Source organism: Haplochromis burtoni, unplaced genomic scaffold, assembly GCF_018398535.1.
Source record: "Haplochromis burtoni strain Fernald_Lab_line unplaced genomic scaffold, NCSU_Asbu1 Contig_38, whole genome shotgun sequence".
Taxonomy (NCBI): Eukaryota; Metazoa; Chordata; class Actinopteri; order Cichliformes; family Cichlidae; genus Haplochromis; species Haplochromis burtoni.
The window spans coordinates 2,699,487-2,725,105 of NW_024582399.1; the positions used below are offsets into that span (position 1 = coordinate 2,699,487).

Sequence of the window (25,619 nt, forward strand, 5' to 3'; positions counted from 1 at the left end):
ACAGAGGGAACTGTCTAACACGTCTTGATGAATCAGTGTTTGGCCAAGAGAGGGAGTCACATGTGATGAGCCACCAGTCATCCGTCTTACTGTCATACCTGTGTGTGTGTTACTGTCTTTGTGCGCACAAGTGTGTGCACCCGTACAAACACATGTGGGATAAATGAACGGCTCAGAAGACATTCATGGGTGTTCTGTGTGTGTGTGTGTGTGTGTGTGTGTGTGTGTGTGTGTGTGTGTGTGTGTGTGTGTGTCACTGTGAGTGCGTTCGCTGAGACAGATGGTAAAGTATGAGTCACGACTCGGGGGCACGACACCAGCTGGCACACCGTAGGTCTGCCTCCTCCTTCCCTCGTCCCCCAACTTCCCCCATCCTCAATCTTCCACCCTGACTTTTTTCTGTCTCCCCTGTTTCCCCTCTTCCTTCATCTCAGCAGGGTGTGTGTGCACTTGTGTGTGTGTGTGTTAGGCTGGAGGGGTTGGACATCCTGTGACACATGACAGAGGTGGGCCCAAATTAGGGATGTGCCTGTAGGGGGGTCTGGTAGCGGGGGGAGGTGGGAAATCAGGGGGGAGGGATACTGTATTTACAGTCTCTCCAGCTGAGACCTGATTAAGTTGACACTGCATGGCCCTCTGCCCCCTGACACACACACACATATATGCATACACACTTTTCAATAGGCATCAAGGCAAAGTACCTTAGGTGAGGAGGGAATTTCTTTTTGTCCTTTCATAATGAACCTATGCATGATTCAAGAAGTCATATATTCAATAACACCCTGCACTGTGATCAGTTTTGAAACTGTCAAAAAAGACTGCACTGTCCTTTAAAAGACACACACTGTTTTTTGCTCGCAGCGGTTTTTGACAATAGATGACATCTTTATTCCCTAATTTCTAGCTCCATGAATAATTAAATGCCATTGCATGTAATTTCCAGAAAAAGAAGAAAATGATTGATTAAAACAAGGCTGTCAGCACAATGTAAAAGATACAATTACAAGAATAATTTGGGTGAAGACAAATGTAAGTGAAACAAATGAAGGAATGGCAACAAATGTAAGTAAAACATGCAAGTAAATGTAAGTTAAAAACAAGTAAATATGAAGATAAATTTAAGTAAGCACGTAAGTAAAAGTAAATAAAAGTATTTTATAGAAAACACATCCGTATGTTAATGGCAAATGAAAGAAACTTTGCAGTTAAATTACAATAAGGCACTGGAGAGAAGCTTAAGCAGGATTAAAATGTTATTTTACATGTGCCTGTTGTAACTACGACAGCAGTTCCTTTTTAATGTAAAAACAATCCAGCGCTGTACTGTGAAATATGAGCTTTACAGGATAATACTGCTGTTTGGTTGCCATCATAGAGCTATTTTGGTGTTTCTGCTAGGATCTCCATAAAATGGTTTACTACCGTAAAATATAACTGCATGTTCTCACTCACATACCCAAGGACATATATACAAAAAAAAGCTACAAAAGTCACCAAAAAGCCTCTGTATAGCAGAGGAAGCACATTTTAAGGCGGCATTTACCTTGCAGGTACTACTATATATATATTAAAATTTTTTCTTCTGTAGCGCAATAACAAAAAGAACCTTTTAAATTTCCTTTTTTGTGTGTGATGAAATCCTTTAAAAGCACGCTTTTTATCATGGGATGCCTTGCTGCATTGTGGTAGCTCCTGTAGACAATATTGCTCAGAGATCCCAGAGGTGTCAGCGAGGGCCAGATCAAAGACAGACAGCAGGGTGTAATTAAAATAGGAGTAAAGATTTTTGTGTCGGCAGCAAGCTGATCATTTAAAAAGTGAATAATTGCCTTAAAATGTTTGGGGGTTTTTTTGGTCAGTGGAACCAGATTTAAGGAGCCCTTTCCCTTTGCTTCATAATTAAACAGAGGCCAAGGTGCCTAATTAGGAAGAGTCACAGTCAAATTATAACAGATCGCCTCTTTCCGGTGACAGTCAAGGGTGTAAAGGTGCATGACTTTGAGATTCATATGATGTTTGATTTAAAACAGCAAACAAAACATTATCTATGATCTGCAAAGTGTTTAATGGCAATAGTCCATCATAACTATCATAAAAAAACAATTATTGTTAAAATGTTAACGAACAAAAAAGCAAATATTTAACGCTAATGTTTCACAACTGTTTCTATTATAGGTTTATAAACAATATGGGAGCATTATCTGTTTATTATCAAACTGTTATTGAAAATACTTGTTAAAAGCAGTATATGCAGGAAGTTGTTAGGTTATAAATCACCTGGAGACTGTAGTTTGTGTATTTGTTTGTGTAAGCATCAAACTCAGGTAGGTTTAGGAAAAGGTTGTGATTTGGTTTAAAACACTCTCATTTGCAACATTAAATGTGCACATTTAAAAGATGTCATTTAAAGATTCAATCATTTTTTTCCCCTTTTGTTCTGGCTCTCTCTGCTCTCTTCTCTTTCCCCTAACCCTCAACCAGTTGGAGAGGATGGGTGCTCCATGAGCATAGTTCTGTTGGAGGTTTCTTCCTATTAAAATGGTGGTTTTCCTCTCCCCTTTCTCCAAGTGCCTGTTCTTTAGAGGTCCTGTGATTGTTTGGATTCCTAGTTACATAAATAAACCATAAATTAGGACTTTACTATTGATTTATATATTTTTTTTCTGTTTATTGCTAAAATAGCTGTTAGTTAAAGTTAATTAACAAAATTTTTTTAAATTCATTAGTTGTTTTTGTTTTTGTGTGGTAAACTTCTCAGATGCTCAGCTTGCTCTGCACAAGGACTTTTCAGGTGACAGGGATTATCGAGTTCACCGGAAAGCCTGCCCAATCACTGGGCCAGCCTGGGGCTTTATTTCCAGTAACCCACACACACACTTACACCTGTATTTAGGGTTATGGTGGCTTCAACAATTCCCCAAATACATTTCCCTCCTGTAAATGTCTAAAAATCTACAAATTCAACCAATTTCCACTGTTTAAACTAAAGTCAGTGACTGTTGAGATTAATGACTGTAAATAAAAGATAGCCATGACATCACCCGATGGTCAGTGAGGTCCACACTTGAAGACTCAAGTTTTACCCGGGATATCCTTATGTACCTTTAAGTACATTTTCATCATGTATTAAATAAAACTCTAAGCTAACAATCGAGACCCTAACCTAAGTGTGTAAGAAATGAGAAATGTGGATAATTTGCCAGATTTCTGTACAGTCAGACGAGTGACCCCTTGCTGGGCAAAAAAAAGAGCACAGATTGAATGGACTATAGCACCAGCTTCACCCTGAAAGGCTGTGTCTATCTTTTCTTTATTGCCAGTGTTTCTGATAATAAAGCCAGTATTTATTTACTTAATACCCTGCAAATTAAATTAATATCCCAGGTTGTTAGGTGTTTCATTGCTAATGAAACTCATTTTACACCTCTGTCCCGCTCTGAATCCAAATAAAGACTATCTATCATCATGTGTGTAAATTCACTATTAATATGCTGCACCGTCCCTAATGTGGGTCTAGAGCTGAAACACTGAGCTCAACTCGCTCAAACACTGAGCGAGTTGGGTCTTGGAGCGCACATTAGTAATCCTGCCAACACACTTTTAAACTGGGTCAGTACCAAAACACATTTCGGGGTGTGTAACCAGCATCTTGTCTTCACTACACCAAACACAATGTTAAAACACAGCCTGCTGTGCTTGTGGAAGTACTTCAAATAGCGCTCGGATAAAAAAGCGAAGAAAAACATATAAGACACGGAGAAGGAGGGAGAGGCATGTTTTGACAGACCTGTCACAGTGGTTGCACTTAAAAGGCTTGGCGCCGGTGTGTTTGCGGTAGTGCCTCGTCAGCTCGTCGCTCCGGGCGAATCGCCACTCGCAGCCCTCCCACGAGCACTTGTATGGCTTCTCACCTAGGGGGTAAAAAAAAAAAGCACACGTGAGCACCTGTTTGATCGCTCATACACCAATCACACGCTTATTTGTTGTTCTGCGCCCATGCAAAAAGCTCTTTGCCGCTAACCCTTTATCTTCCTGTTTGATATTGGCAGAGCTTTTATTTTAATGAGTGTGTCCTGTATATTGTGAGTGCATGTTAGCTTCCAGTCTGATAAAGATCCCTGTGCCTCCTGTCACCATTTCCTTTTTTAGGGACTGTAAAGAGAGCAATGGGATGAGATGGAGAAGCTCCCACTGGTCTCCAATCTTGCTGAACATGCAGAAGAGGAGAGGAGGGTTGAGAGAGAAGAGGTTGAGAGGGAGGGAGGGTGGGAGGGAGGGGTGAGGATTAGAGGCAAGGTGGATGAGAGACTGAGAGGAGGAGGTGAGATGAGACCAGGGGAGGGAAAAGTAGAGTAGGAGAGAAGTGTTGCAGAAGTGGATTAAGGCAAAGGAGGCTGCAGATATGCTGGTAGGGAAGGAGGGGGTAGTGATAATTAGGCCAGACACATAATGGCAAGGAGGCCACAATCCGCCAGCTGCGTCCAACTCCGAAGATGTCACCTGCATCAGTCACATCCCATCTGGACTGGTGCTCGAGGCTGACCAACTCTGCTCGAGCGCTTTCACCACGACTACTGGCTTAATTCATTGAATGCGATTATCCAAAGGGACAAAATCAATAGATCAACTGCTCTGTCAAAACTGCAATGAGAGCTTGTGTAAAGTAAGGAGGGGCCACATCTGTGAGCCAAATGTGGGAGATATTCACATCGTATTTCAGGCCGGATCTAAAATAATCAGTACTTTCTTTCTTTTTCAATTTTTTTAAAGTGATAAACCATGTCTATATGCTGATTTTGGCTGTAGCGTACCTGCTTTTATTTGAAGATCTGACTGTAATGATGGGAGCGTATCCATTGCATATGTATATGTATTTATCCCCATCTCCTCCTTAATGGGTTGGGCAATCTCAATGAAACTTTGCATACATGACTTATTAACATTTATTAACATTATTTTTATATTTAGATAAACCCCAATTTTTTGTATTTTTATATAATTTATTAATTTCATTACCCCCCTGCCAACAGCGAGCTTCCATTGCAGATCAGCTAAGAGGGAACTTAAATGGTGCAACTCCCTGTGTTCTAATTTCAGTGGATCTGGTACACCTGTGCCATTTATTCCATTCAGTGTAGTTCTTTTGGATATTTAAGTCACCAGGATGACTCTGTCTAGGCCATCAGTTTTGTTTGTGGTTTAAATGTAAGTTTATATCAGTCTGCTGAGTCTATCAGTCAATTTGGTTTATTCTCATTTACTACCTAACCCTTTTTTGCTCTCCTGGACCGCTTTTGTTTCTAGGATCAGGAGTTACACACAATAGCGCCACAATTGGGCAAGACTAAAACAATCTGGATTGATAAATAGGACTGCAGAACAGAGGCAAAATATATATATATGTATATCTATATCGATATATATATATACATATATATATGTATATATATATATATGTAAAAAACTACTCGATTTTGCGGTGAACTGTCCCTTTAACAAAAAACTGTAGAGTTTAAAGTGCTTTTGGTCTAAATCCAGAAATTAGTCTTGTCCCTTTCCATCCCAGAGCTGCAGGTTTGGGCCATCCGACTCTGGCCAATGAAATTCCTGGGAGGCAGAAATGCCTGAATCCGTTGCCTAGCAATGGGATCAAGGGGGGTGGGGTGTATCTGTGTGTGAGTGTATGTGTAAGAGAGACGTGGGATGGGTAGGGGGTATGTGGTGAAACATGAGGAGGCAGTGCAGCTGGCTGGATCTGGCAACGGTACGCCGCCATGCCACCGGCCAATTACTGAGCACGCTGGCAGAGCACGGAGGCAGTTGCCTAGCGACGGTAGCCGTAGAGCTGTACAGGGCAAGAGGCGGGGGTGAGGAGCGGGGCTGAGGGGGCGATGATGGTGGTGGAAGTAGTAGTGGTGGTGCAGGAGGAGGGGGGCACTAAGAGACCAGAGCCTGCAGCAGTACATAACCACTCAGCTACCGACTCCTCCAACGATACACTGCCTCCGTTGCCTAGCAACATCCCCCCCCCCTTTAGAAAAAAAATCCACCCTCCTCCGCTCTCTCTCAAGATGCCCAAACAGTGAAGTAGAGCAGGTACCCACTCGCCTCTGCAAACAGACACCGGACTGGAAATGCTACTTGTAAAAACATACAGTTCGACTGATTGACAGTTTTAAACGTCCATCAGTAACCTAATCCACTGGATTAGCCTGAACCCAGCAGCATAATCTGATTACCTTCTGTTACTTTTGGATTACTTTGCCTGTATAATGTAGATTATTGAGCTAAGTGGATTATTGTTATGATTTAAAGAATCAGGATTGTGGACAGTTGGGCGCTGCTTTTTAAAACAATTATTTATTCCGAATGATTTAATAAAATCCACCATTAACCGGCACTTCTCCCTTTTCATTTCAGGGAAGAAATGCATAAAATCAAAATACTCCACCCCCTCCTTCCTCCATCTTTACAAATGCTTTTTTATTTTAAAATAATCAAATGAGTGCTCACATATTTCTCATCCATAATCTGATAACTGGGTGTTTCCTGAGTCACCGTAATCCCATTAGGCGTAATCTGTTACTTCCGAATGCTCAAACACACGCACCCATGCGCCCGTTCTCTCCAGCCTCTCAGGTGCCAGTGGTGAAGTTAATTACATTCCCTCCATTAGCTGACGCTGAAGCAGGGCATTTGGGTCTCAGAGGTCATTACAGAGGCTCTCGGAGAGGCGGCTTTATAGGCGCCAGCCCCGCAACCAGCACTGCTGGCTCGGAGATGAGCGAGGGGAAGAGACAAAGATGAAATATGGAGGAAGTAATGGAGAATTGAAGTGCGTTAGTAAGAGACGTGAGGATGATGGGAAAGCATGGGATGAAGCCTTTTTTCATAAAAGGCTTAATCATTTCTAACACAGTGCCTGGCAGGTTTTTTTTTAAAGGCACTTTAAATTAGTTTTGTAGTTGATTGAAAAAATATTCTCACATATCCAAAGACACATTGTAATATTTTAAAAGAATAAGAGTGGAAAGAGGAATTTGTGGTCGTAAAGGCCAAATGAGGTGCCATCATTCTCACAATAAATCATAACAGAGATAGCCTTACATCAAAAATATATGGTAGAGTTATTACTGAAATCATGTCACTACTTGTGTTACAAAGGTTCTTCGGTTATTTGCACACCAGGCGGGTACAAAGAAAAAAAAAAAGTCTGACGTTGGACTAGAGGACAAGAGCATGATGGTAACCAGGATAGAAGCAAGCGCGTTACACTCCTAACACAACTTCAGCTCATTGCTAGCATCTGCAAAGACAAGCATGCTAACACAAAGCTAACAAAGGCAGTGATGAGGAGTCCAGCTTTTAGCCTCCATTTCTACCTGATCATGTTTCTACTCTAAATGCTCCTTTTCAGACAGTTTTTTCTACTTTTTCCTTTGTATGATGTCACTTAGAGCTGATACTCCTAATATGGTCACGTCAGGCACACAAGCCCCGCCTCACTGTTGTTCAAGCTTTCTGTTTACAAAAGGCAGCCAATCAGAACAAAATTAGAGTCCAGGAATATAAAAAAATATATATACATATACCTAGACCCCCTTTTAAAAAAAACTAAAAGTGGCAAAAGAGCAGAGTGACAGCATATGAGCCCGATAGAGAGGCGAACATGCAGAGAGAGACAGCGTACTGGCTAAAAGACCGAGACAGAATGAGAGGAGGAGAGAGCCAGAGAGGGAAAATGATGAGAAACAGGAGAAAGAGCGAGAGAGCGAAGGCAGAATAACCCAACAGTCCTCGTGTTTTACCCTACCCAAAATCTAATTGTACCATTCCTTATCTCCCATAAGCCTATTCACAAAAAGCTCTACAGGGCACTGTCATTTCAACTCAGCCCGTCTAATTCCAGATTAAATCGTTGCCTTTTCTCCGTCAGTAATTTATGGAAATAACAACTAAGAAAAAGAGGATTTGAGTAATGACATCTTTAAACTTGTCAGGATAATGACTCAGTGAATGGGGGAGCCCGTGGCACTGCTGTCTTTTTCTGAAGAGGGTCGCTCCACTGTACCTCCCCCATCCCTGTCTTCTGTCTTCATCTACTCTTTGTTTCACTCCACGTCGCTCTTCTCCTCTTTCTTCAGCTTTTGTGGCTCCCTTTGTCATCTTAAGTCGACATTTTCCCCGTTTATCATTCTACCTTCCCGGTTTGAATAACAAGACAGATGTTCTTTTTTCACTGCTTTTATGTTAAAGCACCTTACGTGACACTGATAGGCTCCATGGGGGAAGGGAGGAAGTGTGTTTTTAATGGTGCTATATGGAAGTTGTGGCACTGTCATTAAATCATTTTAATGTAAATTTTTCTTAATAATTTACAGGGTAGAGAGGGGGGTGATAAAAAGAGGTTGCCACATTAATTTTTCTCTGTTTGTCTATTCAGGTGTGCAATGATAGACACTCCCAACAATTAGTCAATTAGACAAATAGTTAAAGAGAGGCAAATCAATTATAGTTGAAGTGATTGGTCAAGTCATAATATTAACTTAGTGCCATTATAAATAAATATAAACAGAGTGAAAAATGGGGGTGTTATCTTGGTTTAATAACTATTAAATGGTTCATAAAATAGGTACATATTCACTGGGGACGGACCAAGCTAGCTCCAGACATTATACAGCGTCAGCACAGATGATTGACAGGTGAGCTCCTTCTCCTGCAGCCTTCTACAACTTCCCAAACAGTCAGCTGATTGACACTGCAGCTCCAAAGTTTTCTAGACATTACCCAAAAGGGGTCTTTAAGCAGGCAGCTCCATAGTGCAGCGTCTTTGTAATGTCTGTTTGATGAATCCACTGCTCATCATGTGTCCTGCCTCCTATACACGCTGTACCCGAGCAGCTCTATCGCCTAAACCACACGGAGTACTTCCAACAGTGTGAACGCATCCGAGGCAGACTATTTCCTGCTGTGTGCTGCGTGTGAGAAAGGATCAAAATGATCCCAAACTAATTCTTCTAAAATTGTTTGAAGTTAATGTGGGAAAACAGCTTAAGACATGTTTCTTAATACATTGGTAATGAGTAAGCCATGCAGCCGCTGTTTTTGGAGGTTTGTTTTTCAAGTTTCCAGAGGTTTGGACCTAAACTGTAACTATGGATCGGAATGCTCCATCTCAAAATTCAAAGATATCACAAGACAAATAAAGGTGCCCCCTCTGCTATTTACTCTGTTAATTAACCGAGTTAAACACAAAATATAGTATGGATGTCAGATTACGGTACAGTACTGTGCAAAGTCTTGAGCCATTCTTAATTCTGCTATGGAAATGGCACAGCAGTGTATTGAAACATGTGCAAACATACATGGAAATACAATTTTAATGAGCTTGAAAGTCATGATTTGGTGTGACCACCTTTATTCTTCAGCACAGTCTGAACTCTCTTAGGCAGCTTTCTTTAAGTCGTCTTCAGGAATAGTTCTCCAGGCTTCTTGAAGGACATTCAAAGCTCTTCTTTGGATGTTTCTGCCTTTTGTTCTGTTCTCTGTCAACATGATCCCACACTGCTTCAATAATGTTGAGGTCCAGGCTCTGGGGAGGCCGATCCATGACTGATAGTGCTCCACTGTGTGTTTTTCTATCCAGGATCCAGGTATGATTTTACTTTTAGACTTTCAGGCAAGTCAAGTAACAACAAAGAGTCTAAAGTTACAATTTAAAATTGTTTTTTTGCTACGCTGTGTGTTGTGCGTAGACACAACGGTGGTTTGTCTCTTTAGTTCAGTGCTTTGTTTTATGTTTTAATGGGTCATAGTTCAGTTTTAAGTGGCTTAACAAACAAAAAACTCTCCTCTGAAAATGGTCAGGTACAAGGAGTGGATGGAAAATGAGTGGAAAACCAGGCAATGTCCAAAGAAAACCTGGAGAACTGTTGTTCAAGAGCACTTTAAACCATCAGAAGAAAGTCTGAATTCTTAGAAACAAAATATAAAGAAATGAGCGTTGGCTCAAGACTTTTACATCATGTTGTAGCATCACTATGTTCAGATTCCTATGGTCGGTTCAGCCTTCACATACATTTTAATATCAACTACTCCACACAGCTCTCTGAATTTCAGTTTCATTTAATTGAGACTTCTTGTGATTTGTCTGTATGGATTTTGTGACTGGACAGCACTGGTGGCTCTGGTCCCCCATAGCTGGCCCAGTTGGCATGGAGTCTAATCACAAGGGTTGTAGACACACCACGCTGGGGGAATCAATGATGGCATGTCTGTGCAAATTTGTTCCAACACATAGGGTGTGATGTTTTCATCATCTCTCACACTCAGATGATGACTTCTTTTCAAAGAGGCAAGCCAGAGCTGGTAAACAAGTCACACGTAGCGTCTTCGCTGGACAGCTCTGGTGATCTGTCAACCAAGCAGTGGATAAATTTAGAAGGCGGGGGAGCCCAATCCAATTTGAGTCGCTGTAACTTCATTTACTATGATGGACGCGCTTCGCTGTACCTCCCGCGGTTAAAATAAATAAGGAAACAGCTATATGGCTACCTATCACATGTCAATATCCATCTCATTATACCGCTGAACGCCTCTCTCGGAGTGTGGGGGGGAAGAGAAAAGACCGAACAAAAATAACATCGCTCTCAGCTCGCCAACCAAAAGAAGACACACAGAAGAGCTCAAATCCAACCTTTTGAAGGCGAGCCATTTCTCACTCACCATCGATAACTCCACAGTTTTCCCTTCTCCTCAGGTTAAGAGCCTTGGTGTCATCCTAGACAGTTCACTTTCCTATAAATCTCACATCAATAATCTCACCCGTTCTGCCTACTTCCATCTACGCAGCATTAAGATTGCTTCCTTCTCTTTCCACCCAGTCTACGTCCATTCTTGTCCACAGTCTTGTCCACAGTCTTGTTACCTCCCGTATTGACTACTGCAATTCTCTTCTGCATGGTCTCCCCCAAAAATCCCTCCATAAGCTTCAACTGGTTCAGAACTCTGCTGCTTGCATTATCACCAGAACCCCCTCCTACCAGCACATCACCCCTGTTCTTCAGGAACTTCACTGGCTCCCTGTGAAATTCCGGATAATATTCAAACTTCTTCTGCTCACCTTCAAGGCCATTCATAACCTCGCTCCTCCTTACCTTTCTGACCTGTTAACCACTACCTGTTCTGCCCGTTCACTTAGATCTTCTTCTTCTATCCAGCTTGCTGTACCTTCCTTCCGCCTCACCACCATAGGAAGCAGAGCTTTCAGCTGCTCTGCTCCCAGGCTGTGGAACTCTCTGCCCCCAGAAATAAGAAACATTGGTTCTCCCCCAGTTTAAATCCCAACTCAAAACTCATCTGTTCAAATCTGTATATTCACTGTGAATCCACTGTTTGTTCATTTTATCTTGTGCTTTTGTTTTATTCTGCCATTGTTTTACTAAGTGTTTTATCCTATTATAAAGTGTCCTTGGGTGACTTGAAAGGCGCTCATAAATAAAATTTATTATTATTATTAAATAAGCTGCAAGTTAATAACAGCAATCTCTGACACACTGGAGAAAATGCTGAGATGGTTATCCCTCATGTCCTGCCTCATGGGATTATAATATAAAGTTACATCTGAAAAATATTTCCCTTGTTCTTAAAAATGATCCCATTACCAACCCTGGAAAAAAAAATCTGACAACTTCAGATTGAGAAACACTGACCTAGACTTATAGAACGCATAGAGGACGGCAAGGCCTGAAATAAACCGAGGAAATGGCAGCCTATCCAGGTCAATCCATCCATCACTGCGCACTTACTCAGACAGAGGACAGCTCCCTGACAGAGGTCTGAGTGGTTTGGGATTGAGATGGAGGAGCGGGAGAGTTATAGCTTCTGAACCCTCCCCCCTTCCTTCATGTGAAGAACCTTGACAAGGAGGACCTACCCTGGTTTGGCTCAGAGAAGTACTTAAGCAGAAAGAGTGAGGATAAGAGTCGTGGTTTTTTGGGGGATTGTTTGCCTTTTTCTCAAATCATCACATTTTTATCTTTCATTTTTGATATTTCAATAAGGCACAGACCCTGTTCTGTGATTACAGAGCTGCTGCTTCTTGCACATTCCTTATCGTTTTGTGTGCATTTTGTTCCAAGAATGTGTAGCAGGTGGATTTGCACTGGGTATTTCCAAGTGAGGTTATCTAAAAATTTGAAAACCCAGGAGGGTGGAAGCACGGACTGTGATAAACCGGAAGATTAAACGCATCTCCCCGAGTGGGCGAGGCTTCGAGACATCACCGGTAGAAGAAAAATGGTCGGACACAAAAATAAACCCCCTCAGTGCTCATCCAAAGACAAGAAAAGAGTCAGAGTGTGTGCTATAAAAAAAAAAGAAGAAAATACTCTTTGAATCCTGTTCTTTCATCTTCGGTGTCTGTCTGTGTCTCGCTCGGCGTGCAGCGGTCATTTAGCTTCAGGATTGAGCCTTTTTAACCTGTCACCAACAATGAGCGTCAGTCAGTTTTATTACAGGTGCATGAAGGGGCTACCTCTGATTGTAGAGGCGCCCTCAGAGCTGCCGCGCTGAAAGCGGCTTACTGAAATCATATCTGAAAAGTGCCCCAACTATTCTGCTCAAATTCAGAATTGGAGTTAAAAGGTAACTATTTATTGGCATTATTGACAAGATATTTGAAAAGGAAAACTTAATATTGTGTGTCAATTTCACATACAGTATGATAAGACTATAAATACTTCTGTAGTAGTTCTAATAGTGGGAATCTGACATTATGCCCTGTGCAGTGTAAGCTATATGCTATGTATGCATTACGTATTCAATTGCGTATGAGTGATGCCATCTGCAAGGTATTTACTTGTGGAACATTTCTGTCCTCTGATTTTGAAAATACAGTCGCTACTAACCAGCTAGACTCAGGCTTTCCTGTGTCATGTTTCCATACCAGAAGGCTGGCTAGTCATTTTTGTGGCTCTAGATGTCCACAGCGAGATAGAGGACGACTCTAAGAAGAACCTTCTCCTGTGCACCAAGCTTACAGAGGCTAGAGGACAAGGACTGTAGCCCGTACCTGCTGTCCAGGGGACCGTCAGCAGGATTAGAGACTCACTAGAGAGTAAACGCATGTCAGGGGTGATTTGTGTCAGAAGCATAGCAGCACTAGTGAAAGGCACAGTTTACAGGATGGTAGTGAGACCTGTTATGATGTATGGCTTGGAGAGTGTGGTTCAGAGGCCGAACTGAAGATGACAGGATTTATATTGGGAGTGACCAGAATGGACAAGATTTGAAATTAGTACATCAGAGTGAAAGTTCAGGTTTATTCAAGGATAAGATGGTTTGGACATGTGCAGAAGATAATGGATATGTTGGACAAAGGATGCTGAAGATGAAGATGCCAGGCAGGAGCAAAAGAAAAAAAAGATTTGTGGATGCAGTGAAGGACGGAGGAGGATGCTAGAAATGAAATGGAGGCATATGATGTGCTTGGGTGACCCCTAAAGGGAGCAGATAAAAAGAGAAGAAGAAGAAGACTTCCTACCTGTATGTGTCCTCTGATGGGCCTTTAGGTGGGAGCTCTTGGTGTACACCTTTCTGCAACCATTGAATTGGCAGCGGTGAATCCTCTTCTTGTTTTCTGGTAGCTCTCCAACCCCGATCACACATGCAGCCCCCTCATCTTCATCTTTCACCTGGACAGGAAGCGTGTGCCCCGCCACCAACCTGGCTGCGCTAAGCCCCACCTTCCTGGCTACCAGCTTCAAGGTGAGTGTCCCATCAGCCGAGGCCGTCAGCGTCTGGTTGGGTTTGACGAGGTGTCGGCCGAGTTCTGGCGATGACGGAGGTGTCAGGGAGGTGACGGCACTCAGCTGAGCCTGGTGGACCCCTTCCATGCCCTCTACATTTTCCAGCCCTTGTCCTTTGGGTTTGAGGTCTCTCCTCACAGCGCCAGGGGAAGGGAAGTTCTTTCGAGTAGGGCAAAGGATCACCGGAGGTGGGCTCGGTGGTTCTGGGAGGCTCGGCAGGCTGGGGAGCAGGGTGTCTGACAGCTCCTCCTCTCCATCCTCCTTCATGTAGGCTGGAGTTAGGAGGCCATCCAAGTCTTGGTCAAAGAGCTCCGACAAACGCTTGGGCTCTGTCTGCAGATAGCGCTCCAATTCCAGGCAGGTCTACAGGAGGGAAAAAGTGGGAGAAAAAACACTCAGTTTAGATTTAACCCAGGCAAATCCACACATTCGGTCATTTGCACACCCTCGCTCTCAAATCCCACTTGACAATTTCAACAGCCCATCAGATCATCCGATATGCCTTTACATGCTGTGCAGAGAAAAACCTGCATGGTGCCATCCACTCACCCACACAGGCAACAGAGCAGCTCTGCCAGCTGTCACACACACACTCACACACACAAACACAGATAGCCACCAAGACAGCCAGGATTACCTGGCAACTCCAGCAAGACGGCTGATTAAACACTGATTGATTGCAACCGCTGTAGCACGGGAGGAGAAAAAAGAAAAAAGAGGAGGCAACGGGGAAAGCAGGAGGAGAACTCCTAAACTGTACAGAACTCCTATCAAACAACATTTTATGGAGCTTTGACAAACCATGTGCACACAGGCTTCCACTGAGCCAAGATAGGAAGATTTATTCAGCTGTAGTTATGGTCCGCTTCATCCCTATTACTCCAAACACCTCTCCCCGCGGAGGGCAAATAAAAGGCTGCATCCCAGATTTGTGCGAACTGGCATCCTGAGAAGTCTATTACTTTCCAACAAGCCGGCAAGGTTCTAGGAGGCAGAGCGAACGTGCGACGGTGGGGTTGGGGAGTAGGGGGGAGGAAGGAGACGCTCCATGTCCAAGGATGAAGCTATTACATTTGAATGGCCGGCCACAGTTTGATCCGAGGGATCGTTGTGTTTTGCTTGTAGCCACTAACCCGTTTTGACAGCTGAGATGGAGGCTAGCAGCTCCACTGGGCGCGTGCAACTCGCCACTTCATTTGTGTGTAAATAGGCACTGACAGACAGAGCAGCTAGTTCCATTATCAGGAATAAGGTTGTGCAGACTGAACACATCAGAGACATTTACAATCTTACAGCAGCACCCACCCCACCATCACCACCCCTTTCCTTGTTTGCACCTTCTAAAAATAAAACTGCACGTTTTCTTCTCCTGTTTCGAAGGTGAGGTGGAGGGGTGGGTGTGTTGCCGAGGGATTTCTCCTTTAAGTCATTTTCTTCCAGGAACAAAAAGGGATTTGGAGTTGTTGGGTTTTTTTTTTTGTTCTTGACTGCTTACAGTATTTGCATACTGACATCAAATTAAAAAACTGCTCTGGACCACATCTACAGCGAGAAGTGAAGATAATGCACCGTGTCTCCTCCCTAGACTGTACGCCTACATGTTGTTTTTGCTGGGGGTTTTTTACCTGGTGATGGCTTTAAAAAAAGACGTTCTTTCATGCGCCGTCTGAGAGGTCTTTGCCGTTGATGGCTCCGCTGAACGAGAAGGGAGACGTCCCGCTCGCTGTTCTCTCTCTCTCTCTTTGGGAGCGAATTTAATATTGAAGCTGTCGAAATGTGACGGGAGAAGCACCTGTCGGTCAGTGAGCTATAGAAAAAACGCAACCCTGCTCTGTTTACAGCATGGCCTCTAACACCTTCAGCCCATCCACCGATTGCCCCCCACCCAAAAAAATCAACCTGCTTTTCTTTTTACTTTTCTTTTTTTCCTCCTGCATTGTTGTCCCTTCCTTTCCCAAGGTGAGGACTAATTATCCGCTAAAAACCATCCAGTTAAAAGGTACTTTATTCGGCAAAATGCTGAGGACTGCAAACCAAGGTGAGTGTGTGCGAGGCAGCGATAGTTCAAGGGAGCGGAAAAGAGGATAGAAATGGATAAGTGGAGAGCGGGTCTGAGGAAGGTGAAGAAGAAAAAGAAGAAGAAGAGGAGGAAAAAGGAGACTGAAGGAGAGTGATGGTGGGGGGACAAGGTGGGAGAGTGACACAGTGTGAGCAAAGGTCTTGACTTCATTTTCTCAGTGGGGGGGTGAATCCTCTTTGGGAGTGTGACATTTGCTGTAACAGGATCCTGTCAGCGGGCGAGGCACAGGCCTCTTGCACGCAAGCACGTAGGGGAGGGTTCACGCACGATAAATGTTCGGATACGACCCACGGCGAGGTGCCGGGGGTGTACTCCAGCGTTGCATGCGTGTGCATGCCTGCATGTATAAGGTGTATGTGCGCAGAATGGGAAGACGCTAACCCTTGCACGGAGGATGAAAGCGGGCCCCAGGTGAGGCAGTGATGGGCAATACAAGCTTATCGTGGGCTCTTTCTTTGAATCTGTCTTTCTTCACTCCAATCACTCCATCAAGGCCCCCCACCCCCCCACCCTCCAACCTCCCCCAGGTGGTGACATTAACATTGTTAGAGAGAAGGTCATGCAGTTGATCAGCAGTTCCTCTGTGAAGTGGTGTGGGTGTATGTATGTGGCCACATGTAATTATGCCAGTGTCTTGTGTGTGCGTGTGTGTGTGTGTGTGCGTGCACGCGTAATTATTGCAAGTGCGCGTGTGTATAATTGCGCTACCGTGTGTGTAATCATGCAGCTCTTGTACGGGTGTTTGTGTGAACACCTACGCACGTGCATAAACTGCTCGTTGCTGTTGTGGCCTGAAGTGAATGTGCAATTGGCATCTGTGTGTGTGAAATCAAGAGCCAAAGCATCCCACAACAGCCAGGATAAAGGAACACTCATGGCCCGCCTCGACTCCATTTGGACAAACGCCGATCTGGAGAGTCGGCATCAATTGGCTCTGCACAAAGCCAGGGTCCGTTTCCTAAAAGGCTTTCGGGATGATTCCTTCATGCGAGCCAAGATAAGCTGAGACAATCCAATGGCCGTTCCAGCAGCCCCGCCTCCTCCTCTACCTCCTCCTCCTCCTTCAAGCGGGTGGTTGGGTGACTTCCCAGCAACTCCAGACATCCATGTATTTTTTCATTTGTTGTTTTTCTTTTTTCTGTTGTATTCTGTATTTAAAGAGAAAAAATCGTGGATGCCATTTGTACACAGTAGATCTACATGCACGGTGGTGTAGTCATTAGCAATGTTGCTTCACATTAAAAATAGCCTCGATTTGAATCAACTAGTCATCTGCAGCATTTGCTCCTGGATGTTCCAAAAGAAAGATACACTGACCAACTTTAGGAGGAATTTTGTTCATTATCAATCAGATTTAATTAATTAATTTTATATATTATCTTTAATCATATTTAGTTTATCGATTAATTTCCTTTACCTAGTTCAAGGTCTTCGGGAGGGTCTAGTACACCCTGTACAGGTCTCCACTAACACTACTTTAGAATCAATAATTACCTAACATGGATGTCTTTGAACATTTGTAAGAAGGCAGAGTATCCAGGGATAACATGCAAACTCCATACAAAAAGGTCCCAGGTAGGCGGTGGACTTGAGAGTAAAACCTCTTATTGTAAGGCGAAGTGCAAATCATTGCAGCACCATGCTAACCAAACCAAAAAGGAATTAGCGAACAAGGTAATGAACATGGTGATAAATTGTTTGGGATTCCAAAAGTGACAAAAAGGTTTGTTTGTATTATGTATGTAGATGTTGTTAGCATTATTAGGGGGAAAAAAGCTAACACACCACGATCTAAAGAAACTCAAGAACAGGAGAGAAACAAAGTCATTGACATCTATCAGTCTGAAAAGGGTTACAAAGCCACTTCTAAGGGTTTTTACAGCTGCAGGCCTCACTTGTCTCAGTTAAGGTCAGAGTTCATGATTCCACAATAAGAAAGAGACTGGGTAAAAATGGCATCCATGAGAGAGTTCAAGGAGAAAACCTCTGCTGACAGAAAGGATCACAAAGGCTCGTCTCACATTTGCCAAAAACATCTTGATGATTCCCAAGACTTTTGGGAAAATATTCTGTGGACTGACGAGACAAAAGCTGAACTTTCTGGAAGGTTTAAGTGCCGTTACATCTGACATAAAAGTAACAGCATTTCATAAAAAGAACATCACAGCAACAGTCAAACATGGTGGTGGTAGTGTGATGGGGCTGCTTTGTGGCTTCAGGACGACTTGTTGTAATTGATGGAACCATGACTTCTGCTCTGAAGGAGGATGTCTGACCATCAGTTCATGACCTGAACCTCAAGAGCACTTGGGTTATGCAGCAGGACAATGATCAGAAACACAGCAGTGAGTCCACCTCAGAATGACTCAAAAAAAAAAAAAATGAAGGCTTTAGAGTGGCCGAGTCAAAGTCTGGACTTTTCAGACTGAAATGTTTTGGCCGTTCATGCTGGAAAATCCTCCAAAGTGTCTGAATTAAACCAATTCTGCAAAGAAGAGTGAACCAAATTCCTGCACAGTGATTTGAAAGACTCATTGCCAGTTATCACAAACGCTTGATTGCAGGTCTTGCTGTCAAGTATGGCCCGACCAGTTATTAGTGTAAAGGGACAATTACCTTTTCACACAGGGCCAAGTAGGTTTGGATAACTTTTATTCCTTAATAAAGAAAATCATCATCTCAAAAACTGAGATGATGTGAGTTTTCTAGGGTTTTCTTACATTAAATTTTGTATTACTATGGCTGTTCTAGCCATTTTTTTTGTTTTTCTCACCATCGTTTGCAATTTGAGCACAGCTCTGGTTAATTTCATGCTGTGGCTTCAGAATGCTCAAAATAACCTTTACAAGAAACAAAAGATTGTCTATGCTGAAAAGAACTTCCTTTTTATCAGATCATTTAGCACAGAAACATTTTAAAAAGGTTCAGCGACACATGGACCAAGTTTCCATCAGACATGCGTCTTTTCTCCATGCTGCATGAGTTTCTACTCGTGAGATTTCCTATTTATCTAAGAGTTATCTTATTTAACGGTCCACGAGAAAATACATTTCAGCTTCCAAAGTCACAAAGCTCAGGCACAAAAATATAAATAAAAATATCATGAAGCTGGTTTCATGTAAATTTTTTTGATCAAGCTCATATCAACTGAACTAAACTGCCTTTCCTCCTCCTCCTTTGCTGCCTTTTGTTTTACTGAGCCACACTCTGAAATCACACGTGCACAACACACCTCTGCTTAGTGAGGCTTAAAATACAGCAGGTGTGATAAATATTCGCTGATCACAAGACTCACACGCCTTTCACAAAGTCGAGTGGGCTGAGAGCTGTGAACCAGGCCCGATTCACTCACTTGCACTCTTCACACTTTGACTTTTCTCATTTCTCCTCCTCCCTGTCTCGCTCTCACTCCTCCCCTCTTCCATGGGGGCCCTTGGCCTGGCAGCTGATCCTCTCTCTCTCCATCACCTCCCTTCACATTTGGCCTGCGCTGAGCCGCCTGCCATCACCATCAAAGCGCATGCTGCCTCCCAACTGTTAGCACCCCACTACGCTGCTAATAAAAAGCCTGGGTTATAAATATGAACAGACGAGCATGCATAATGCCCTAAAGGAAGGCCCAAAACACCACTAAACAGATAAATGTAATGGGGTGGATATGGCTCATTAATTTTAGGATGATCGTGTTTAGTTTTTACAGATGCCTTGATAGAGACAAGGTGCTATGAATAATATTCAGAGCTGATGCTAGCAGGGTTGAAAAGGGCAGGGCTATAAGGAGGTCCTGAGCAGGAGGGGTGATGCTGAACTATTGTTAAATACACTGAGGCTGTGAGAGTGGGGGGGATGCTGTCACATCTTTTCAGAGATGACCCATCATTCCCTGCAGCACCTTCTTTGCAGTGTTGCATGGATATTTAGTTTTCCTGAGAATTAAAGTCTCGGTAGTGGCTAGAGATTTCACACACTGTGAAGTCTGACTGTCATAAAAAAACAAAAACAAAACTTAAATTTAATGCTACGAAAACATCTTAAGCAAAGATATTTGTAATGATAAACTAATATAGCAGTTTGATATTTATACTGACATAAAACTTTGGCATTTCTTTGATTTTTGCCTTTAGCTATATGAAAAGAAATGAAAATATAAAAGCTAGAGCAAACAGCTGGTTAATTTAGCTTAGCATAGGCTAATTTGTAAACAACCAGGCAATCTGGCAGCACTGTATGTAAAAGATCTATGTAGCCACTATGATGCGACTTGCTGGTTTCTGGAATAACATTAGTACTGAAGTTTTATATGTTCCACAATGTTTAACTAGGAGGATATCGTGCCAAGTTACCAGCTTAGGCTAACTAGCTTAGTTAGCTTATTGTGTGAATGCACAAACAGACCTCTTACAGACTCAGATAGGCTGTTATAGCAATATTCTTTGTTAGATGACGCCACAAATATCGTTAAGAGGTGCAGTTTAGTGACATGAATTAGCTGCCATGACGCCTAGCAGACAGTTAGTGGCTACCACTGCTCGTGTCTGAATTCATGTTACAAAAAAGCAAAACTGTAACCTAAAGCTGGTGACTAATTGAAAGGTTTAGATCCTGTGTTGCTGTTACGAAAGAAGAAATCAGAAACAAAACCCAAAATGTCTTCTTGTAACAAGCTTTTAATTTCTACTGTTAAATTGGCTGTTTATTGAGATTTAGAGACACGTGACCACTAACCACTTGATGTTAACTCGTCCATCATTTTGGATGTGTGACAACTATGGTGGCAATGCAGGATCAAGTGTGTTACACCGCCCAGACTGAAAAATATAAAAACCAGTTTATCCAACAACAGTCAGAAACATCCACATACCACTACAATAATACACATTTTCCCCTAGCAACCAATAGTTGTATCATGTCCATTATGGATGACAACCAATTCTTTCCACTACTGTTGCTTTTCTAGGATTAATAATAGTGTTGTATAACAACAGATTACAGTATATTATAAAGTTTGTCTGTGTATAGAAGGTATGGCCCAGTGTTTAGTTCCTGACTGCAATCACCGCTCAGGTGCTTTGTGAAGTTTCACACTCACAAACTGACCTGTAATTTAGGGTTTAAACATTTCCGTGGTACAGGGACCTCCATCAATCAGAAACATTGCTGTTTCAGTTTTGGACTGTGGGTAGAGTAGTTCTTTCCATGTTATTGTGGATAAAACAAGTTTTTTGGTAAAATAAAGATGATATCAGACAGACTTGGGATTCCGCAGTGAGCCAACTTTGGATGGTTACAACATTATGTCTCATAATCAAAATCCCTATGGAAAATATGAACAGGATTTTCTGCAACTTTACTATTGAGCTGTAGGAGTACTGACTCAGCCAGCCTCAAGTGGCATTAGAGGACCTGCAAATATTGGTACTTCTCCCCTGGCTAATTTTTCTTGGATTGAGAGCAATCTTTATCTTTAGATAGAAAACAGTCTATATGTTTTCCTCTATTTTCAGTTTTTGTGTTAAACAAAACTAAGCTGTTACAATATTTACAGCACAGACGTGAGTGATGTCTTTAGATGGGTGCATACATTAGCCGTGCTGACTTTTGAAGCTTTCAGAAGAACAAAATAGAGGTTGCACAGAATGCGCTTTTGTTTGTCACCCCCCCCCCCCCAAAGAAATCTCTTTGTCATCAACATGACACATTGATTATTTGTTTTGGCTATTTTCATATGTAGCAGGAGTTTGATTACTCATTTTAAAAGCCAGTAACATTCATGTATTAACATACGGCTTTGCTTCTCTCTGCCTTTTGTTGCGTCGCATCCAAGTGACAGTCTGTTTATTGCCTCTTGTATGCTTTTGTTTAAATCACACAATGTCATTGGTCACAGAAAATGGGGCGGCCTCGGCCTCTTTTCACGGGGCGTGAATGCAATAACGCTGCGATATCGGCTGTGATTAAAATCCCTCTGAGAAATTAATCACAGCGTTACCCTACAGGTAGGTAACAATCATATCAGCTTTCACATCTTGCCTGCAGCCGACCAAGTAACCAGATTGTCTTATCCTTTATTTCTTTTTCTTTGGATTTCATTTTAGGACAGTTGTTTTTTTTGTTTTTTTAAATCTTGTTATCTGTAATCCAGAAACACAACTCCCACTTGTATCGAAGTAAAAGTTTGGGCGGGCACTCGATTCGGAGAGCATGTCTGAGAGTGTGTCTGTGCGCTATGTGTGTGTTTTCCTGCCCAAAGTGTGTTATAAGGTCTGTGTCTCGCATTGATCTGGTGAGCCGGGCCAAACCATCACTTTGAGGTGACAGCTAAATGACCAGTAGCCCGAGGCGGCGGCCATCTCGCCAAAAGCTTTTGTGCATTTGTGTGTGTGTGTGTGTTTGCTAATCGATACCAAATGATACCATGCAGGAGCTCATCAGCAGTGGCCGTCGCAGCTGACAGAGACGGTAATCTATAGCTTCACTGAGCAATACTCACCCGCCCCCCTCGCCAACCCCATCTCACCCATATACACACACACACATAAAATCTCCAAAAATGCATGCCCTCCCGACTAAGCTCCCCTTCAGGGTTTTTGCTCCTTGCACACTTAAGAAAGCTGGCCCCCAGATTCTAGACTCCTTGGAGAGAAGCATCGCGTCATCGGCAGATCCCATATGAGCGGGTAACCTGCCTACAGGGCCAGAAGGAGGGGAAGGATGGAGGGGGTGGATGTGGGGGAGACAGGTGGGAGATAACGCCTCATTTTCCTCTATGCTGATCTGAATAGCGGAGCGCCCTCATGCTGCTGCGTTATTCTCAGTGGAGAGAGCAGCAGGGGGTGCGGTGTTTGGCCGGGAGGGATCTTAGAGCTCCCGATGCCCGGCAGGGGCTGCCGAGCAGCGAAGCAGGGAGAAGAGACACAAAGAGAAGGAGCTGAAGGAGGAGAAACCGAGTTAAATCGGTGAGACGAGACACATATGACAGACAAGTGAGAGATGAAGAAACAGGCCTCAGTGTGTGGAAGATGAGCAGGTTTTGATTTAGGTTAAGTTGAAGATGGGGTACAGGGTGGTGTATGCAACAAAAAAAGGAAATAAAAGGCTGCAGATTGGAGTAAGGGAGGAAAAACAGGGGAGAGAAGGACAGGAAGCTTTAAATGCCACAGACAGGAGACAGGCGTCCTCCTCTTCCTCACTGACTAACAGCTCCATCTCTCCAGGCAGCCGAGCCTCACCTAGCTTCGATAACACACTACGGAAACAGCTTAATTACACACACTGCCTTATCAGGCGACATTAGCCTCACAGTAATAATCAGAGCCGCCGTCAAAACCTGGCAACGCAGCAGCTCGAGGCGGCTTTACACAGTGTGGGCTTCGAGCTGATAACAGACACTGCCAGTTGTTAAATCACAATTTGCTGACAGGGTTTGAGGGAATAATGCACATTTGGTTGTTAACCTGACACCTCCTTTATATGCAGTCAATTTTTGTTTGGATGGGCGCACTAATAGGCACAATGGCCACTCGAAGCTGTTTATAGGCGCCGTTTTTCTATCCCTGCTCTGCTGGACTCGCTTTCCTCGAATCCAGCAGGGTTTGCTCATCGGTTACATTCGCAGAGCGACTGCCTCAGTAAGAGAATAAGGTTTATTTTGCTTTAGATTGGAGCACAGTAAGTAAAGCCTCAGTTATGGGAGCTTTATGTGTGTGCGTGTCTGTTTGTGTGTGATCTTCAAAGCACCTTTCATCTAGCAGGAAAGCCACAATGATGGAGCACTCAGAGCATAAAAACCTGGTGACCTCTGCCTAATGGAGCAGAAAGACATTTCCCACTGCTTTCTCCGAGCCGACACAACAGAAAGGCACACATCCCCATCACCCTGACACCGGGGACCTCCCACTCTGTTTTCCCATAACAAAACAACATGGATGGCAACGAAATAAATAAATGAACAAATAATACAAGTGATAAAAACAATGTCACCACAAGGTCCACTAACTGTTCACACATGTTGCCCACCATCCTGTTAGGACTTTCAAGTTGTTGCACGCTGGTGTGTGGCTAGCGCGAGTCTAGGCTGTATATAAAAAATGAACAGGGCCAAGGTGACATCACCCACTGGACTTCTGTAAGGATGCTGGTTTAAAGTGGTTGGAATGGTAGAGTTATCTAATGCTGACAAGCTCAATTCGCAAGGCACATCTACAAACTGCACGGATGCAATGCACAGACAGGCATCTGCTAATTAGGGTTAAACTGCATGGACTTAATAATGATATATTTACTGTCACTGCACATATACAACATAATTAGGTGAAATGACACATGAGAGCAGAATGATGGAAAAATCATGTTCAGGGACACAAAATAATGTTGAGAAATACGAAAAAACAACAACATTGAAATCAAGTAATCAGTAAATTTTAATCAGTAGATCACAGGTTGTGAGTATATGGAAGTATAGGAACTGCCATGAGATCGCGATGTATTAAAGTACAAAAGGGAAAGTAAAAGATACACATGAGACATTTTATATTCTATGGGCATTCACTGCACGGTTGATTCTATTAAAATAATAGAATTTTACTGAGCTGAACTGCAGCATGGACTTCCTGCATGTTTAACACAATTAACCACACAGCAAACCGTGTTATTGTTAAATAATTGCATTAAAAATGCTCCAAAAGGCACCAACACCACAAAGAAGGTCAAGAGGTCCGGCTCAGTGATTTAAAAATGAGCTGAGGTGAGGAGTAGCAGACAGCTAACCAGCCACAGCTGTCACTCAAAGCGGTCAGAACCTTTACCGTATGTGACTTTAACACTAGAAGTGCCAACGGGTCACTATGACCTGTTGGCATTTTAAAAATCATGTAACCCCTTCATCTTGTATTTCATGACCTTTCCTAAAATGGGTTTATTCATCTTTAAAGTGAATTTTTGGACGCTCAGGACAAAAAGAAAAACAAATGACAACCGTCTATCCATTAAACACCTCAAAATGAGTCAATTTCACTGCTGTAAGAAGGTAACATAAAATGCTGGGCTCGACATTTGCGATATGTAGGTTGCCTGGTAAGTAGAGTTGGGCATTTCATTGAAAAATGAATCAAAACTGACATTCAGAACTTCCAATTGACACCGTTTTGACCATGTGAGAAGCATCATGGAGGGAAATGCTGAGCTGACTGCGCAACAGGAGCAAATAAAAATGCCGTGTCCGTTATTTGGACATATTTTTTGGCTTTATTAGAGACTGCGTCAAACAAAAAGAAGAAAACTGTAAAAAAAAAGAAAAAGAAAAATCTGTTACAACACTCGAAGCACAATCATGTTATTGAAATCAACATCCCAGCTTTAGTAGTTGAGCATATTTACAGTCTAAAGCTTCTAAACTATGAGGGCAAAAACTATATATATAAAAAAGAATGAAAAATTCTGTTCAAGTCAGTATTTTTTATTCTGCAGAGAATAAATTGATGTGTGTGAACCTAAAGTAAAACAGGTTTAATACTTTTTTAGGCAGTTCTTCTAAACCTACTACTTTCTACAGCTTTAAACTGTCTGCAGCTTTGTTTCACTTCCCTCAAAGTTTACAAGTAATATGCTTCTTTCTTGAAGTTGAAAATGGTTTCCTTTATGCATCATATGCAAAACAAATGCATACAATGTTACGCCTGCGTGACTCCATCTGGTTAAATGATGCGTAGGTAATCTACCCATCAGAAGGTGAA

General features: G+C 42.7%; 1 protein-coding gene across 1 annotated transcript in view; it reads right to left on the reverse strand.

The window, feature by feature from the left end:
- Window positions 1–25,619, reverse strand: part of klf7a (Kruppel-like factor 7a) — a 51,647-nt gene that overhangs the window by 7,424 nt on the left and 18,604 nt on the right. The window contains exons 2-3 of the mRNA XM_005920201.3: window positions 13,544–14,171; window positions 3,788–3,911 (exon numbers count right to left, since the gene is read on the reverse strand). Coding sequence (XP_005920263.1) covers window positions 3,788–3,911; window positions 13,544–14,171 — 752 coding nt within the window. The remainder of the gene's footprint in view (window positions 1–3,787; window positions 3,912–13,543; window positions 14,172–25,619) is intronic.